Source organism: Loxodonta africana, chromosome 19 (genome assembly GCF_030014295.1).
Source record: "Loxodonta africana isolate mLoxAfr1 chromosome 19, mLoxAfr1.hap2, whole genome shotgun sequence".
Taxonomy (NCBI): domain Eukaryota; kingdom Metazoa; phylum Chordata; class Mammalia; order Proboscidea; family Elephantidae; genus Loxodonta; species Loxodonta africana.
The window spans coordinates 17,861,636-17,879,054 of NC_087360.1; the positions used below are offsets into that span (position 1 = coordinate 17,861,636).

At 48.8% G+C, this 17,419-nt stretch overlaps 2 protein-coding genes across 5 annotated transcripts in view; one reads left to right on the forward strand and one right to left on the reverse strand.

Annotated features, from left to right (window-relative positions):
- RNF10 (ring finger protein 10) overlaps window positions 1–1,212 on the forward strand; it is a 33,598-nt gene extending 32,386 nt beyond the window's left edge. For 3 of the 4 annotated variants that reach the window (XM_064272292.1, XM_064272290.1, XM_064272293.1), the window contains one exon: window positions 179–1,212. In XM_064272292.1, coding sequence (XP_064128362.1) covers window positions 179–255 — 77 coding nt within the window. In that variant the 3' untranslated portion in view covers window positions 256–1,212. The remainder of the gene's footprint in view (window positions 1–178) is intronic. The other variant, XM_064272291.1, reaches the window with a different exon arrangement.
- On the reverse strand, window positions 639–4,159 carry POP5 (POP5 homolog, ribonuclease P/MRP subunit). Its single transcript, XM_003419257.4, has 5 exons — window positions 4,071–4,159; window positions 3,859–4,001; window positions 2,784–2,933; window positions 2,522–2,605; window positions 639–2,433 (listed from the first exon to the last, which is right to left on the reverse strand). Exons 1-5 carry the CDS (start codon window positions 4,088–4,090, stop codon window positions 2,321–2,323), a joined length of 510 nt encoding a protein of 169 aa, XP_003419305.1. The 5' UTR covers window positions 4,091–4,159; the 3' UTR covers window positions 639–2,320.
- Window positions 4,160–17,419: the final 13,260 nt, after the last annotated feature.

Sequence of the window (17,419 nt, forward strand, 5' to 3'; positions counted from 1 at the left end):
ACAGCTGAGCACTTAACCACTGTGCCACCAGGGCTCCTTGTGTGTGCTAGGACTGGTGGTATTTGAATGCAGGGAGTGTGTACTCTTAGCTACCACTCTGATTCTCAATGATGAACACTGGCCAGAGGACAAGGGGATGACATTCTGAGCTAAGCTAACTTTCTGTGTTTCCATTTAGAAGAGAAAGGAGGCAAGAAAAGAAAAAAACAGAAACAGAAGCTGCTGTTCAGCACCTCAGTCGTCCACACCAAGTGACACTACTGGCCCAGGCAGCCTTCTCCATCTGGTTTTCTTTTGTCCTTGCTTTTGTTTTGCTGCTGTCATTTTTAAGTATTTGAGTTTGAACAGATTAGCTCTGGGGAGGGGAGGGGGGCGGGGAGGGGGTTTCAACAACCTGAGGGGGAACCAAGAAAATTTTAAATACAGTGTATTTTCCAGCTTCTCGTCTTTACACCAAAATAAAGTATTGACACTCACAAGAGATCTCTTCCTGCCAAGGTTTTTAGTTTGCTGCCAGGTTAGTCTTTTTGACCCACGTATACTTAGTTTTTCTTAACTCAGAATAAGAGTGTGTCCCTGCAGCATCCCTTGGAGCAGCCCAGAGAGGTATAGCACTGCTCTGCTTGACATCTTGTGTCAGGGCACCATGGTTTTAGCACACCTGTCAGTTTGTCCTTTAAAAATAGTTAAACCTTTTCTACCTGTTCAGTTTTTTCCTATTAAAGAAACGGAGTAAAACGGATTTAGGACACCCAGCTTGAATTTCAGTTTTCCTTCTGACAAATGGCCAGACTGTGGTGCCAGACCTCAGTTGCCAGTTTCGAGGAATAGGTTGTCCTTGGCACTTGTGTGTGTGGGGGATGATTTGCTGCTTGAATGTGGCCTGTTGGTAGTCCAGGAAGGAAAGCTGTAACTGTCCATAACTAAGGAAGCCCTGGGACCCCTCAGTCAGTGGATCAAATTTGTTTCCAGTGACAGCGGTCCTAGTTGTAGGAGCAGAGAAATCTGTTGCACCTGGAGGCAGAGCAGGGTAGGCTTAGGATCAGCAGGGTTGCCCACTACCTCCCTGTTGTCCAGAGCAGTCGTCTTATCCCTTGGTTTGAGCTGAATTTGAGCGATGTGAATTCTTTTGCTGCTTAATGAAGTGATCTCTAGATGTACTAGAATGTGAAGGTAAATAGTTGCAATAAATCACCTGCACAAGCAACGTGAGCTTTTGTTTTGTTTTTTGAGTTCATTGCAGGTCAGTCAGATACGTTACTTCTTCAATATGTTACTAAATAGGGACCTGTGATCTTGAGCAGTGAATGCTGCTCTCATGGAATAATAATGCCTCTCCTAGTTAAGGCCTAAAGGCTCTAGCTGGGCTTAGGTTTAACCTGCCATTCTTAATAAAAGTTCAGAAATGCTAGGTCAGGAACTCTCCTAGGTGAAATGAGGGTGTTCTAGTCCTGAGATAAGGGTGCACATTGAAGCAAAAATCCTATTTTTCTGTAAAATGTATAAAGACTTTGGGTGACATCCATTTGATTATGAAGACGACATCCTAGAAGTGTCATTAGTAGGTAGCAGACCAAACCTGATCACGTATCTCTTGCCCCTCCTACTTGTGTACACTGAGTGTGGCATTCTCACCTATTTTCAGATGCCAGGCAGGTGAAAGCCAATGGGGAAGGGTCAGAACTGTAGAAAACTACCAGAAGTTGACAGATGCTACTTGGCTTTGTAGTAAAGAGATCAGTTGAGGCCAGGTTTTTTTTTTTTTCCTTTCCAAGAAAAGCACTAATTCTTCTATTCTAAGTGACTTGGTTTGTTTAAGGACCTGCCCTGGGGACTGGAGGTGGAAGACCAAATGTTCAAAATTCAAGTATCGGACAGAGGCCAGTCTCCAAGAAGGCCAGGGATGGAGGGGAAAGAGACTTGACCAGACGTTAACTCCATAAGCCCTTTTTTTAATTTTAAGTACACAAAATGCTACAGAAGCCAAACACATTTATTAAACCTATTCTGCATCAGGCAATTAGATAACAAAGATTCCTATAATTACAGGGGCTTCACAACCTGCAGAACCACTTATCCAGGGAAGGATAGGTAGCCGGGGCAAAGGTGACATGAGTTTGTTTAAAGTGAGTAAGCCCTCCATTTTGAGTCCTCTGGTTGGCAGCCATGCAGTTTGGAGAGCTGCTACTGCTTCCCACAATGTCCCATTTCCAACAAGTGAGTCCGAGGCTGGGCACAGTGCAGCCTCCTTCAGTGTTAGGAAGCAGCATTCTGCTGAAGCTTACCCTTCCCCTAGTGCAGTGGGGTGGTAGGCAGAGGCTCACTCCATGGCCACAGCAGCCTCCTCACTGTCACTATCTGAAAGTTCCTTGCCTGGCTCCTCCTCCAGCATACAGCTTCTAGTGACAGACTTCTGGATAGCTTCCCTCTCTCCTAGACAAAGGCAGGCAGGCAGAGCAGAGATGAAAGCTGTGTGGCTCTCAGCTGGAAGTCAGTCCTGGGCTAGACTGGCATTGCTTACCTTCATCAGTGCAGTTCTGCAGTAAGACCAACAGCTGTCTCCTGTTGTACTGAATCAGGAACTTCTGACACGTTCTGATTGTACCTGGCACAGGAAAGGGTTTTGTATGTTGAACAGCTCATGAAAGATCCCTATCTCAAAGACCCTCAGAGCTAGGGGCAAGTATCTTCTCAGAGGGATGACAGGAAGACCAACCCACCAGTCAGGACAAACCACCTGTTACCTGCTGAAAAGCAAGAGCCATCCCATATTCTGCCCCTACCTCCCACATGCAGAGTGTTGAAAAAACAAGGGTAGCGGTGTCCTTTGTTCTCCAAGTAGGTGATGAAAGGAAGCGCTGACCACACAAGCTGGTAGAAGTCCTTCCGGCATCGAAGCAGCACTATTCCAGTATAGGCATTGAGGTATCTCACTATAACAGGAAAAAAAAAAAACACTTTGGAAGACCTTTTGGACTTACGGGAGCAGGTTAAAATCCTTAGGATAACTGAGAGCCCACTATGTGCTAGGCTGTTCTAGGCAGTGGTGTGTGTGATGCATGCCTTAGTGGGTAAAAACAAAGGCTTCTGATGGAAAAATCAAATTTTAGGACAGGCCCTCACCGAAGTGAAATAATGCCCAGTACCTCCCACACAGCTCAGAATTGGTGAATGAATTTAAAATGCTCTCTTAATTCACTGACCATAGTAAAATAAATTGGGGAAGGAAATGTCACTCAGCAGAAAGCAACCCTTTCCTGAGCTCTGCAGGTTCTTGTACAGCCAGCAGCCTCTCACCTAACGTGGGAGAGGTGTACCTGTGATGTGCATTTCTCCAGGATTCTATTTCAAATATATGACAAAAGAGGGAATTTAAATTGTGTGGCTGTCGGGAGGAAGGGCCCTTTCCTGGGATCTAAGCCCCTCTTTACCCCAGCTTACCCTGCATTACACAATCGCGTATTCTGTACTTTACTGGATATGTAAGGGCTTTTCGGGGGTAATTTTGACAACACATGCTTTTGCCATGTGATGTCAATGTAGTCTGTCACATAATAGCTCGCTAACTATAGCGGCTTCCCTCATCTGATTCTCACGTTAAGTTCAATCACTATCCGAGATTTACATGTGAGGTGCAGAGAATAGCTGCCCCAAGCTCCTACAGCTTTTGGGACCCTGCTCTTAGATTTCCACCTAACTCTGAACCCGTCTATACCTCCCGTTAGGAGAGTCCAGACCCCTAAATGGCCGATAACGTACAGAGGTTGCACTGGGCTTGGCTCTTCCTTTCTCCCTTCTCCGGCCCCTGCCCCTCCCCAAAACCCCGCAGTTCGCCAGGATCCCCCGGCGCCCTCGCACCTGCGAAGCCGATGGAGCAGGCGGCCGCCCCAAACGTCCCGTGCACCCTGGTGATCGTGTTCCGTACGAGGCCGTCCAGGACTCGGTCCTCCAGGCTCAGGCGGCAGCGGGGGTCGTCGGACACCAGTTCACACAGCAGGTACCTGCGGCGGGAGGGAGATAAGCGCGCGGCCACAGCCAGGGGCCACGGGGACCCGGCAGGGCTTGCTTACCTGTGCTTGAACCGCACCATGGCTACTTCCGTGCGCGCCGGCCCGAAGCGTAAACCGGATATCGGCGTTCCAGCCTCGGCCAATGGGAAGTTTGTCTCCGCAGCCTTGCAGCCACTCAGAGAGAAGGCAGGACAGGGGGGAGGAGCTAGAGAGCTGAGAGGCCGAGCACTGTGTCGGTTTCTCTCAAGTCCCGCCTCCCCGTGCGTCTGCAAGAGCGCATGCGTCTCGCTGAGCGCCACTCTGCGTTGTTTGTGGGGCTGCACTTCGGGGTCAAGCGGGGTGGTTCTGCTCCCCACTGGAATTTGCAATACTGTGTGTAGAGCAACCGCTGCATTTAGTGCCCTCGGGACGTTTACTTTGTATTGCCTTGGAGTAGAGTTATGTATACACATATTCTTTCCCCAAGTTGGACGGTGGAACTTTTGAGGGCAAGACCGGGTCTCAACTCACAGGGCAGGGATAAACGGGAAATCGAAACTATATTTTCAGTTAGAACTCGGGTTTAATTCTCCATGCAGCCAAAAACACTACTACTGTTTGGGCCTTTCAACAACTTTATGGAGACGGTGTATTGCCTCGTTTTTTGTCTATGTGCAAAAGCAATCTGTGATCGTTCCATTTTCCAATTTTTTTACAGAAACACGTAAGGAAATAAATTATAATCCCAGCATCAAGAGAGGATAATTTATCATGTAGTGTATTTTCTTCCATCTTTCCCCCCATGTCAGCAGTTCTCAAAAGTGTGGTCCAGGGACCACTGGGATTTCTGAGACTCTTTCAGGGATTCCAAGAGGTCAGAATTACTTTCACAGCAACACTACGATGTTCTTTGCCTTTTTCATTCCGAGTCGACAGTGGAGTTTTCCAGAGGCATCATCGCTCCGACAGCTATTGAAATTGTGTGTTCTTGTGTTTTAAAAATGTCTCAGTTTTGATGTCTATGGTAAATATCAATAGATACAGCCCACAAAACAAAAGCTTTTCAGCGTCCGCAATAATTTAAGAGTGTAAAGGGGTCCTGAAACAAAAACAGTTTGAGAACCGTTGCCCGATGCTAAATCATATGTACTTTCCCCTTTGTTTTCTTTTTTAGAGGATCCACTGTTTAGTAATTTTTTTCCACTTGAATATCTTTAAAAAAAAACCTGTCTTATTTATGTATAACATGCATAAAGTGCATATGTATTCTGAAGTGTGCATCACAATGAATTTTTACATATCTATAGATTTGTGTAATCACCACCTAGTTTAAGATATTAAGAACAGTTCCAGCACCCCCAGAAGTTTCTCCCAGTTCTCTTCTCAGTCAAAATCCTTCCCAGAAGTTAACTACTATTCTTTCTTCTATCACAATAGTTTAGTTTTGCCTGTTCTTGAACTTCTGTACCCAGCGTCTTTTTAAGGTCTATTAGATTCAAGTCAACTGCTTTTCTACAATATTACTTTTGAGCTGCATAGTACATTGTTTGGATGTACCCCTTTGGTCGTTTAAATTATTTCCAGATTTTGTTGTTACACCTAGCACTTTGATGCACATCCTTGTAACTAGGTCCTTCCTATCCCTGGTTATTTGTAGGATTGTCGTGGTCTTGGCTGGTCCAAAAAGCCCAGGAAGGGTAGGGAGGCAGGTTTCAAAAACGATTGTTGGCAAGATGTGGTCTGAGATCTCAGTATCCCCATCTTCCACTCTTCACTAATTTAAAGGAGGGATGCTGAGTAAGGAAGGGGAGGAGGGAGCGCAGTGGCCCTGCAGAGGGGCCAGTGACTACTCTTTCTCCTACTCTTCTCCAGAACCTCGCCAGCTTCCTCCTCTTCCCAGCAGAGGGCACCAGAGGCCCACAGTGCGCGGGGAGGGCTAAGACCCCCGCCCTCAGCGCAACCCCAAGTCCCTAAAAATAACACCCCTAACACTTCATAGCCATCGTTTCAATTAATCTCAACACCGCGCCCATTTTATACATGCAGAATTAGAGGCTCAGACCAAAGTCACACATTAAACAAGGAACAAGATCAGAATTCCAACTTCCAAAGCCATCCGACTCCAGAGCCCTTCTTGTCTACCAGGCTAATGTCCTGTGCGCGGCCTTACTCTTCTGCTTAAAAAACTCAATGGACTCGAATCCCCTCTCCGTCACTTAATCGCCATGTCATGTCGGGCAGGTTAATTCAGGGCTCTAGACCTCAGTTTCCTCACCAGCGCAGTAAGTTAATAATGGTTACACCCTGGTGGGTAGCGGTGAGATTTAAACGAGACAATGGGTGCAAAACGCCCGGCGCAGTGAGTGCACAGTAAACATGATTGTGAACGAACGATTTACTCCTCCCGCACACTTACAGGCCGGGGAGGAATCACACTGGGGCGGGGTCCCAGGCTCCTCTTTCTCCGACCAGGTCCTGGCGCCCGGGCGATGGCCACGCGGGCGGTGGCAGCGCAGCCTGCTCCCCGTGGTAATTAGCCCGCGCGGCTCCGTCTCAGCCAGCCGCTAATTACACGTCTCCTAATGAGGCCGGCGGCTGTTTGCAATCACTCGGGTCCCCGCAGCGCTGCGCGGGAGGTCGCTAGGGAGTCCGCCCGTGGAGGCGTGGAGGGGCGGGCGGCTGCCTCCTCCGGAGCCTCGACAGCCGCTTTGCGGCGACTAGTGTGCGCCCTGCGGTGGCCGCCCCCGGAATGCCGGCCGGGCAGGGTGGGGACGGGGGTGCTTACAGTCCACCGTGCCGCAGAGCCATTAATACCCCGCTTTAGAGGCACAAATGGTTAATGCAAGGCTGCTAACTGCAAGGCTGGAGGTTTGAGTTCACCCAGAGGCGCCTCAGAAGAAAGGCCTGGCGATCTGCTGAAAAAATCAGCCACTGAAAACCTTGTGGAGCACAGTTCTGCTCTGACACTCATACGGTCATCGTGGGTTGGAATCAAGTCCACTATGCCGAGCCTGTGCCTTTTCATCGGTTCATGGACCGCCTGGACCAATCGGGTAAGCACGGTTGTTTTTCTGAAACTTCTCAGCAGAATAGATCCCAGACCAGATCAGACAAATGGGGGCAGGGGGTTGGGGAACTTCCTCTGGGCCCCTCCGCTCCTTATCTCAAGATTCCTACCTCAGTTTCCCCTTTTGGATCAGACACAAAACCATGCACAATTTCACAAAATATTAGCTGTAGCAAGACATTTAAAACTGACTTGGAAACATAACTCACACATCCCATATTACTGATGGGGAAATCTGGAATAGTCCCGAGGGCGTGAGGTGGAGCAACTGCTGAAAAACCGTTAGGTAGGAGGGGAGGGGCACGTGTGTGTCTTAGCCCCAGGGCTGGGGTAGGATCCAAAGTTGATTTTGAGTCGACTCTGACTCATGGCGACTCCGACTCATGGCGACTCCATGTGTGCAGAGTACAGCTGCACTTCATAGGGTTTTCAAGGCTGTGACCTTTTGGAAGCAGATCACCAGGTGTCACTTCCTGGGTGCTTCTGGGTGAGTTTGAATCCCCAACCTTTTGCACCTTACTCACTATATGCTGGCTGAGACTCAGGGTGGTGAAAACGGTTAGCGTGCTCAGCTGCTAACCAAAAGGTTGGAGGTTTGAGTCCACCTAGAGGCACCTCAGAAGAAAGGTCTGGCAATCTACTTTGAAAACCCTATGGAGCATAGTAGGTCCCTGAGTGGTGCAAATGGTTTGTGCTTGAAAGGTTGGTGGTTTGAATCTACCCAGCAACACGGCAGAAGAAAGGCCTAGCAATCAGGTACTGCACTAAGCGCTTTCTTTGTTCGACTTCATTTAGTTCTTGGAACAACCCCATGAGGATCGGTCCCATGGTTCTCTAAGGGTCCGAGAGGTGAAATGACTTGCTCGAGGTCACACAGTAATTACAGTCAACATATGTTTGACCCCAAAACCTGTGCTCCTAACCTTTTGCACTCAACTCCCTATTCTAGGAGGTCAGGGACCTAGAAGGAAGATCGGGGAAGGAGAACCCAATTGGAGCGCCATTCCAAGGTGCACAGGGCAGCTAGGAGGTCTCTGTTATCAGAGCCCTGGTGCCTCCATGGCGGATGGCAGCAATGGAAAATTGTGTCTGCTTCAGCATTTTGTTAAACAGCCACTGCTCATTAAGGGGCTCCAGCTCCTCTAATCCTATCAACCAATTCCCTGTAAAACCCTTATGGGGACAATCTGGATGAAATTAAACACTCCATCTGCCCAGCCAGGGGGCTGGGGAACTGCAGCATCCACTAGGTTGCCGGGGCAGACACCACTCTCCCTGGACCTCAGAGACAGACGCTGCCTCTCATGCCTCCTTCACCCTTGCTGCCTTGTGGGTCTCTTTCCCTGCCTGCTGTGAGGATCTGCTCATCCCAAAATTAATTGAAATTTCAAGGGCACTACTGTTTGACCCAGCAATTTCTCTGCCAGGAATTTACCCCACAGAGATTCTTGCACTTGTGCCGGATACCGGGTGAACAAGGATGTGTCTTGCGGCATTGTTTGTGATAGCAAAGGCTACCTCAAGGTCAGAAAGGAGCCCCTGAAGATGGATGTATATTTATTGGACAACTATGTGGCAGACAATATTCGACCAACTTATTTCTCATACTACCCTGTAAACTGAGAGCAGTGGTGGTTCAGTAGTGGAATTCTCACCTTCCATGTTGGAGACCTGGGTTTGAGTCCTGGCCAGGGCATCTCAAGTGCCGCTGCTACCCATCTATCAGCGGAGGCCTGCATGTTGCTATGATGCTAAACGGGTTTCAGTGGAGCTTTCAGACTAAGACTAGGAAGAAAGGTCTGGTAATCTACTTCCAAAAATTAGTCAGTGAAAACCCGATGGATCACAACGGTTTGATCCCATCGTGTATGGTGCTGCCATGAGTTGAGGGCTGACTCGACCGCAGGTAACAATTACCCCAAAGAGTAGGTACCTAATTTTATTAGGCGTCCCTTGGTGGTGCAAACAGTTAATGTACTCAGCTGCTAACCGAAAGGACTGGAGGTTCAAGTCCCTCAAGAGGAACCTCAGAAGAAAGAGCTGGTGATGTGTTTCCAAAAAAAACCTGCCATTGAGAACCCTTTGGAGCACAGTTTTACTATGACAGACGTGGGGTCACCATAGTCAGAACTGACTCGATGGCAACTGCTGGTTTTTAATTTTATTAACCCCTGTTTAACAGATGAGGAAACAGGTTTAGAGAGAACAAGTAACTTGCTCAAGCTTCACAGAGCTAGTGAGGGACATGGCCACGATTTGGCCCAGGTATCCATGTTCTTCACTATCATGTACAACTTCTCTGGCTTTATGTCCATGGCAAATTCTCAAAAGATGACACAAGACGCTGCTGATGGTGGTTCCCCCTGGGGAGAGGAACTGGACGTGTGGGGTAGGAGAGAGGCTCGCTTTTTAACATATCCTCTTTTGCATGTTTTATTATTATTTTCTTATCATGTCCATATGTTAGTTTCATGATTTAAAGACATTATTGAGCATGCTCTCTGGGCCCCAGCCCCCAAAGTATGTTATTACTAATCCTTACATCAACCTTGGAAGTGGGTACTAGCATTAACCCCATCTTGCAGGTGAGGAAGCTGAGTTTACCAAGGTGATCTGGCTGGGCCACACAGCTGGGAATGGCAATGGGGGGCTGACTCCAAAGCCACTGCTCATTCCTGTGATGCAGATTAGTCTCCTGGGCTTGGAAGGTTCAGAGAGAAGAAAAGTGGTTAGAAGGGTGGACTCTGGAGCCAGCTTGCCTGGTTCAAGTCCTGACTGAGCCACTTGGCAGCTGGGTGACCTTGGGCAAGTCACTTCCCCTCTCTGAACCTCGTTTTCCTCTCAGTGAAGATTGAATAACTTCATGTCAAGGGCTTAGAGCAGGGCCTGTCTTGTGCGTGCTCAAGAAATATTAAAACCAATGGAATGTGTGGCTAATTACCTCCATGAACAACTACCTCTTTTGCTGTGAGACCAGAAGAACTGGATGGTGGCCAGTTATCTTTACTGTAAGTTTTGATCAAAGGTTCTGTAGAAGAATCCTGATCAAAAGGGGGGAAACGCAGAATAGAATTTCAAATCCTTACCGACTCCAGACTTCCTGGTGCCATGAAGATTGGATGAACCCCTGCAACTATTGCCCTGAGATAATCTTAAACCAAAAATATCTCCTGAAATCTTCTTAAAACCAAATAACAGTTTAGCTTAACTAGTAAAAAAAAGTCTGCCTTAAGCAATATGCTCTTTTAAGAACTATATATGGGATCAAATTGACAACAGCAACTGGAAAGATCAGATGGGAACCTTAGGGGGGAGTGAGTTTATGTTAATGGGGGAGGAAAGACTCAGAAAAGGAAGATGAGAATGGTTGCACAACTTGAAAAATGTAATCAATGTCACTGAATTGTACATGTAGAAACTGTTGAATTGGTGTATAATATATCCTTAACATCAATTAAAAAAAAAGAAAGAAATGTTAAAACCAGTTGAGATTGAGTCTATTCTGCCTCATGGTGACCCCATGTGTATCAGAGTAGAACTGTGCTCCACAGGGATTGGAATGGCTGATTTTTCGGAAGTAGATTGCCAGCCAGGCCTTTCTTTTGAGGTACCTCTGGGTGGACTTGAACCTCCAACCTATCTGTTAGCAGTCAAGCATATTAACCATTTGTACCACCCAGGGACTCCCAAGAAATGCTAAGTATTTTTATTGTAATTGTCATGAACTTTGTCTTCCCCATTTCTGAGCTCAGAAATAGTTCCTTCTCCCAGATGCTCGGTCCAGCTGTGGCTGTTCCAGCCCTCTCCTCAAAGGGCATGGCTGAGCCACCCAGCTGACCAGCCTCTAGCAAAGTCCCTTGGAATCAGTTCTCCTAGGTTATCCCAGTGTGGTGGCTGGGATCAGACCCGAACACGTCCCCGGAGCTGGAAAAAGAGGCAAAGTCATAGGGCTGGTATGGCCCAGGTCCAGGGCGAGGCTGCAGCGGACAGCCTCCCGGTTCGGGATGTTCCCAGCGCCTCCCCACCGCTCACGCTTGGAGAGAGAAGGGCCTCAAAATAGCTGTTGCTTCCCCAGCACGGCGCTAGGCCAAGACAGGAATAGACATCTGGGGGTGGCCGCCTCAGCCTTCCTCAAGGGCCTGGGGGGACCGGGAATAGGCAGAGGCCAGAACCTCCCAGTGCAGGGGGAAATTGGAGCTAGCAGCGTGGGGTGATTTACCTGTGACAGTCCAGCCTATGAAAGGTGTTGCCGCAGCTGCGGTCCACTGGTCAGCAGGTCCAGCCAGACACTGGCCAGGCCCTGGATTCTTACACTAGGGAGTGCCATTCAAGACTGGCTCCTACAATCCTCTCTTGGTAGCTGGGGACACTGAGGCCCAGAAAGAGGTTCACATGCCCGAGGTCACTGGGCTGGCTAGAAGCCAAGCTGACAGGAGAGCCAGGTCTTGGGGTTTTGAGAAGCTCTTGGTTGCTAACTGAAACGTTAGTGATTCGAACCTATTCAGCTGCTCCATGGGAGAAAGACCTGGCAATCTGCTTCCGTAAAGATTACAGCCAAGAAAACCCAATGGGGCAGTTCTGCTCTGTCACATGGGGTCGCTATGAGTTGGAATCGACTCGACGACACCTAAGAACAACAACAAAAGATGGTGATTAAAGGGTTTAACGATGCAGACTGCCAGATTAAAATCCAGCCTCCACTGCTTATGACCTACATGCCCTTGGGCCTCAATTTGATTGCCTGGAAAATGGGCACAATGATAGTACCCATCTCCTTTAGTGGCTGTGAAAATTGAATAAGTTAACCCTGTGGGCTATTATGATTGTTATTGTTTTCTCACCAGATTCCCTGTTTGTTCATTCCTAAGGCATTAGATGAACACCTACCATGTGCCAGGTATAGGGTGGGGCCTGGATCAGTGTAGCTCACAGTGTAACGAGAAGAGACCTAGCTTAACATTCTGGGGAGCCTGCCCCATGCCAGCGTCTGTGCTAAGTGATTTTATGTACATTACTTGTTTATTGCTCATGACAACCTTGTGAGGGGCCATGATCGGCCCTATTTTACAGATGAGGGAAGTGAGGTTCAGAGATGTGAAGTCACTCTTCCAGGGTCACACAGCCAGGAAGGAGCACAGCCAGTATTTGAAGCCCACTCTGGCGGCTTGCATAGCACATGCAGATAACTACTGCAGAGCACTACCTCTTTACTGGGAGATGGACAAGTCCTTCAGTCGTTAAATCCAGGGGTCATGTGGCTCCACTCCCTCCCCCGCCCCCGCCTCACAGCTTTAACAGAGATTATCCAGGTCCCAGCAGCCCCTCCCCTGGCCTCTGCTCCAGGCCTCTCCAAGTGGCCAGGGCCTCTGCAGTGGGAGGGAGACAAGAGGAAGTCCACAGCTCAGTCTCACTCCTGCACCAGACTTAGGTGAGATGGGAGGTGGTCCCCAGCCTGCACTACACAACCCCCATCTCCTTCCCCTCCTGTGGACCACGGCCTGGGTCTCCCCAAGCCCATTCTGTGAGCCAGGCTTGTGTGAGGTCCTGAGAACACAGGGGAAGACTTTGTCCCTGGCCTTAAATTGCTCATGGTGTGGTGAGAGAGACAGGTTGCTAAAAAGGCAAGAGTAATACAGGGACAGCTACTGTGATGGGGGCAAATGGGTGCCCAGAGGAGGTACTTAACTCAGCCAGGAGATCAGGGAAGGCTTCCTGGAGGTGATGATGTCTGAGCTGAGGCCCAAAGGTACAAAAGAGTTAGCCAGGAGAAGAGAGGTGGTAGGAAAGAGTATTCTAGGTAGAGGGAAGAGCTTGTGCAAAGGAAGAGGTGCTGAGTCCCAGAAATGGAGTAGTTGGGGTTACAGGTGTTAAGTAGGGGCATTGAGGTTACAGAGATGGGCTGAGAGGATGAGATGAGGGGCTAGAAGGTTCCTTCTGGCTTGAGGGGGAAGATGGACATTAGAAGGCTGGCCTAGAGGTGAGGAGCCCTGAGGAGGCTGCTGCCTGGAGGGAGATGAGAGATTGGACTAGGGTGGCGGAGGTGGGTTTAGAGAGATATGGGTGGTTTTGTGAAGTTTTTAGAGGTAGAATTCGCCACCTATTGCTGTGTTTTAAAAAAAAAAAAAACCAAACCCGTTGCCATCAAGTTGATTTGAATTCTTGGCAACCCCACTGCACTGTGATGGACTGCTTTTATATGGCCTTTCTTGCCATGGTCTTATAACTCCCAGCAAATGACTGGGTGGGACTGGGCAAATAAGGTGCTTGTGGCCCACCAAGGGGATCGGACAGCTTGCTAATAATACAAATAAGGTGGGGGTGGCACTATGCAAAAAAGGTGTATGGAACCCTAATGAGGGGATTGGTCAGTTTGCCATCCCACTAGGCTTTAAACAAGCCATCCCAGAGGCAGAAAGGAGGGTCCTCACTAACAAGAAAGAAGAGCTAGGAGTGGAGTGTGTCTTTTGGACTCAGGATCCCTGCGCTGAGAACCTCTTAGACCCAGGAGACAGACAGAGAGCTGTAACATTGGAAAAGGCGCAAGACGGCAAGAAGCGGCGGCAGAGAAACAATAGCAGCAGAACCAGGAGACCAACACGAGATGGCATGGTGGGCTTCCTGGTCCACAGAGCAAGGTGGTTACAATGGGCGTGCTGACTCACAGAGCAAGAGGGCTGAGCGCCTTTGGGAAGGAGATTTACTGGTGGGGTGGGGTGGGGTGTCCCTGGACACCTTCTGGCAGAGCTAAAGAGTTTTGTAACACTTGTCTGAGCAGGGCAGAGGCCAGGCCTAGGCACTGAGGGCCAGAGAAACGCCTGCCTGCAGGCACTGCGAAGAGGCTGTCCTGATTAAAGAACTGTATCCTGAGTCTGTCCTGATCCTGAATTGTAACTGTTACTTCTCTAATAAATCCCATAATCATTGGTATGGTCCGTAAGTTCTGGGTGGCCATTGCAACGAATTATTGGACCCAGTAGAGAAGTAGAGAGTGCTGTGGGAGGTACGGCTGGTGTCGGAACTGGTAGGAAGGTTGGAGAGAGAAGGTCTGTCTGACCTCCATCTCCTAGGAATCAGCCTTGGGCTGTCGATGCTGATAATGACTCTCTCTCTCCCTTGTGAAGTTAGAGGAGGTCAGATGCCCCCACCATGCCATTTGTACACCCATGTGTGACAGAACACAACGGGGCTCCGTAGGGTTTTCTTGGCTGTAATCTTTACAGAAGTTTAATAGTTGGGCACAAACCATTTGTGCCTCCTAGGGACCTGTCACCACTGTGTAGCAAATCACTCAAAAACTTTGTGAATTAAAACAACAGTTTCTTATTTCTCATGATTTTGGGGAGGGTGGCAGGGCTTCTCTGCTTCATGTAGCGTCTGCTGGGGATACTGAGATGGCCGGAAGGTTTCAAGTGGGTTCACCCATATGCTGGCAGTTGGGGCTGGTTGCCGGCTAGAAGTTCAGGTGGGGCTGTTGGTTGGGAGGCCTCAGTTCACTCCATGTGGCCTCTCTATGGAGCTTGGGTTTCTCACAGCATGGCAACTGGATTCCAAGAAGCAGAAGCTGCTAAGGCTCTTAAGGCCTGGACTCAGAAGTCCCAGAATATTACCTCTGCTGCATTTGATTGGTCAAAGCCAGTCACTAGGCCAGCCTGATTTAAGGGGAAATAAGCTCCACCTCTTGACAGGAGGTTAGCATGCCCTTCCAGGAAGGGGAGAATTGTTGGCGGCCATCTTTGGAGATAGTCCACCACAGCAGGTCTTAGTGACAGGTTAGCTATGAGGTGTGGGGAGAGAGGGAGAAAGAGAAGGCAGGCAGGGACATCCACATTTCTAGACTGAGCCACTGGGAAAATGGGGAAGCCTGGGGATGGAGTGGAGTGGGGTAGAGGGAAGAACTACTCAGTCCCCAACATGTTGAATTTGAGCTCCTTGTGTAGACATCAAGTCACTGAGAGCGCTGGTAATCAAATAAAATGATAGATGAAATATGGGGGGGGCACTAGGGCTCTCATTCATTCAACAAATATTTATGGAACACCTAATACTGTAGGTCCCTCAGTGGTACAAGTGGTTAAGCCCTCAACCACTAATCAAAAGGTTGGCAGTTCGAACCTACTACCAGTGCTGCGGAAGAAAGGCCTGGTAATTTGCTTCCATGAAGATTACAGCCAAGAAAACCCTATGGAGCAGTTCTACTCCATAACACGTGCGATCACCATGAGTCACAATTGACTTGATGGCAACGGGTTAAGTACTAATACTAGTTAACATTTGTGTGGTGACTGGGAACCATGTGCCAGGCACTTCGCATTTGTTAAAAAATTGAGGTATAATGTATGTACAGTAAAATGCACAAGTCTTAAATGTACAGTTCATTATTTTTACATACCACCTCCCAAGTAAAGGGAGAGAATATTTCCAGCACCCCAGAAAGCTCCCATCCAAGCCTAAAGCTTGGCAGTTATATTTCTCACAGTGACCCTATGAGGTAGGTATTAAAAAAAAAGGTATTAGGCATTATTATTTCCCTTTTTCAGATGAGGAAATGGAGGCTTAAAGAGGCAAAGTCACTTGCCCAAGGCCACACAACAATGGAATCTGGATTCTAACACAGGTCTGTTTGACTAGGAGCTTGGAGCCTTTCCGCCCTGTCATGGATTGAATTGTGTCCCCCAAAAATATATGTATCAATTTGGCTAGGCCATGTTTCCCAATATTGTGTGATTGTCCACCATTTTGTCATCTCATGTGATTTTCCTATGTGTTGTAAATCCTACTTCTACGATGTTAATGAGGTGGGATAGGTGGCAGTTATGTTAATGAGGTAGGACTCAATCTATAAGGTTGGATTGTGTCTTGAGCCAATCTCTATCGAGATATAAAAGAGAGAAGAGAGCAGAGAGACAGGGGACCTCATACTACCAAGAAAGCACCGGGAGCAGAACACGTCCTTTGGACCCGGGATTCCTGTGCAGAGAAGCTCCTAGTCCAGAGGAAGGTTGAGGACAAAGACCTTCCTCCAGAGTGGACACAGAAAGCCTTCCCTGGTGCTGACACCCTGAATTTGGACTTCTAGCCTATTAGACTGTGAGAGAATAAACTGTTCCTTAAAGCCAGCCACTTGTGGTATTTCTGTTACAGCAGCACTAGATGACTGAGACACACCCCCCTAAGGTATCTCCTTCAGGCCAGACTTCTAGATTTTCAGACAGTGTGACACCAGACTGGAGAATCTCATACCTTCACCCCCAACCCACATTGTCTGGTCTGCAAAGGAGATCAACACTCAGCTGGGACTGGACTCAGGCCTGGGGGTCCCTGAGGGCAGAAGCTAGTTATGGTCCAGTCCCAGGGAGCCGAGGATGATGTTTTTGGGTCATCGAATTGATTCTGACTGCTGGTGACTTCATGTGGTACAGAGTAGAACTGCTCCATAGGGTTCTCTTGGCTGTAATCTTAAAGGAAGCAGATCACCAGGGCTTTTCTTACGCTGTGCTGCTGGGTGGGTTTGAACTGCCAATCTTTAGGCTAGCAGCTGAGCGTAGGATAGGAGGGCCTCACTTCTACCTCTGTGATAGATTTAGGACGAGGAGTGAGGAATAAGACAGCTCCTCTGTGCCCCCATTGGTCACAGAGGTGGCTGGGAAGGGGGTGGGGAGGAGCGGGTGGTGCCGGCAGAGAATGAACAGCAGGCAGGAGGGTGGGAGGACCGCCCAGCTGGGGCAGTTGCCCAGCAATAGGCCCTGGGGGAAGCTCAGCTCTGCCTCGGCCTAATTGGCTTGATGTGGGGAGAGGTGGGGGCGCCACGCCTGTCAGAACCACTTTAGACTGTGTGTCTACAGCATCCCTGGACCAACTGGAAGGGTCCTGAGAGGCCCCCTGAGCCTTGGGAAGATAAGGCTCCTCCCCACCCCCCGAGTGTCTGTTGTCTGCCCAGAGCACCTCCTCTCCTGTCCCTCTGCTCTGGCTAAAACTGACCTCCTTTTTCTTCTTCCAACCTGCCAAGCACCTACCCACCTCAGGGCCTTTGCACTCAATGTTCCCTCTATATGGGAACTTCTGCCACCCAGTCTGCCCATGGCAGGCTCTTCTCATCATCCTTTTCAGCTCAAATATCACTTCTTCAGAGTCCCTTCCCTGAACTAATTGCCCTGTTTAAGATTCTCCTTTGCTAACCCCACAGCTAGCATAATGGAGCCCAACAGCCTGGGTTTGAATCCCAGCTCTGCCACTTACTAGCTGTGTGGAATTGGGCAAATTACTTAACCTCTCTGTGCCACAGTTTCCTTAGCTGTAAAATGGGGTGATGATAATAGCAGACCGCCTCATCTTTCTCCCACGGAGTGCCTGGTGGGTCCAAACT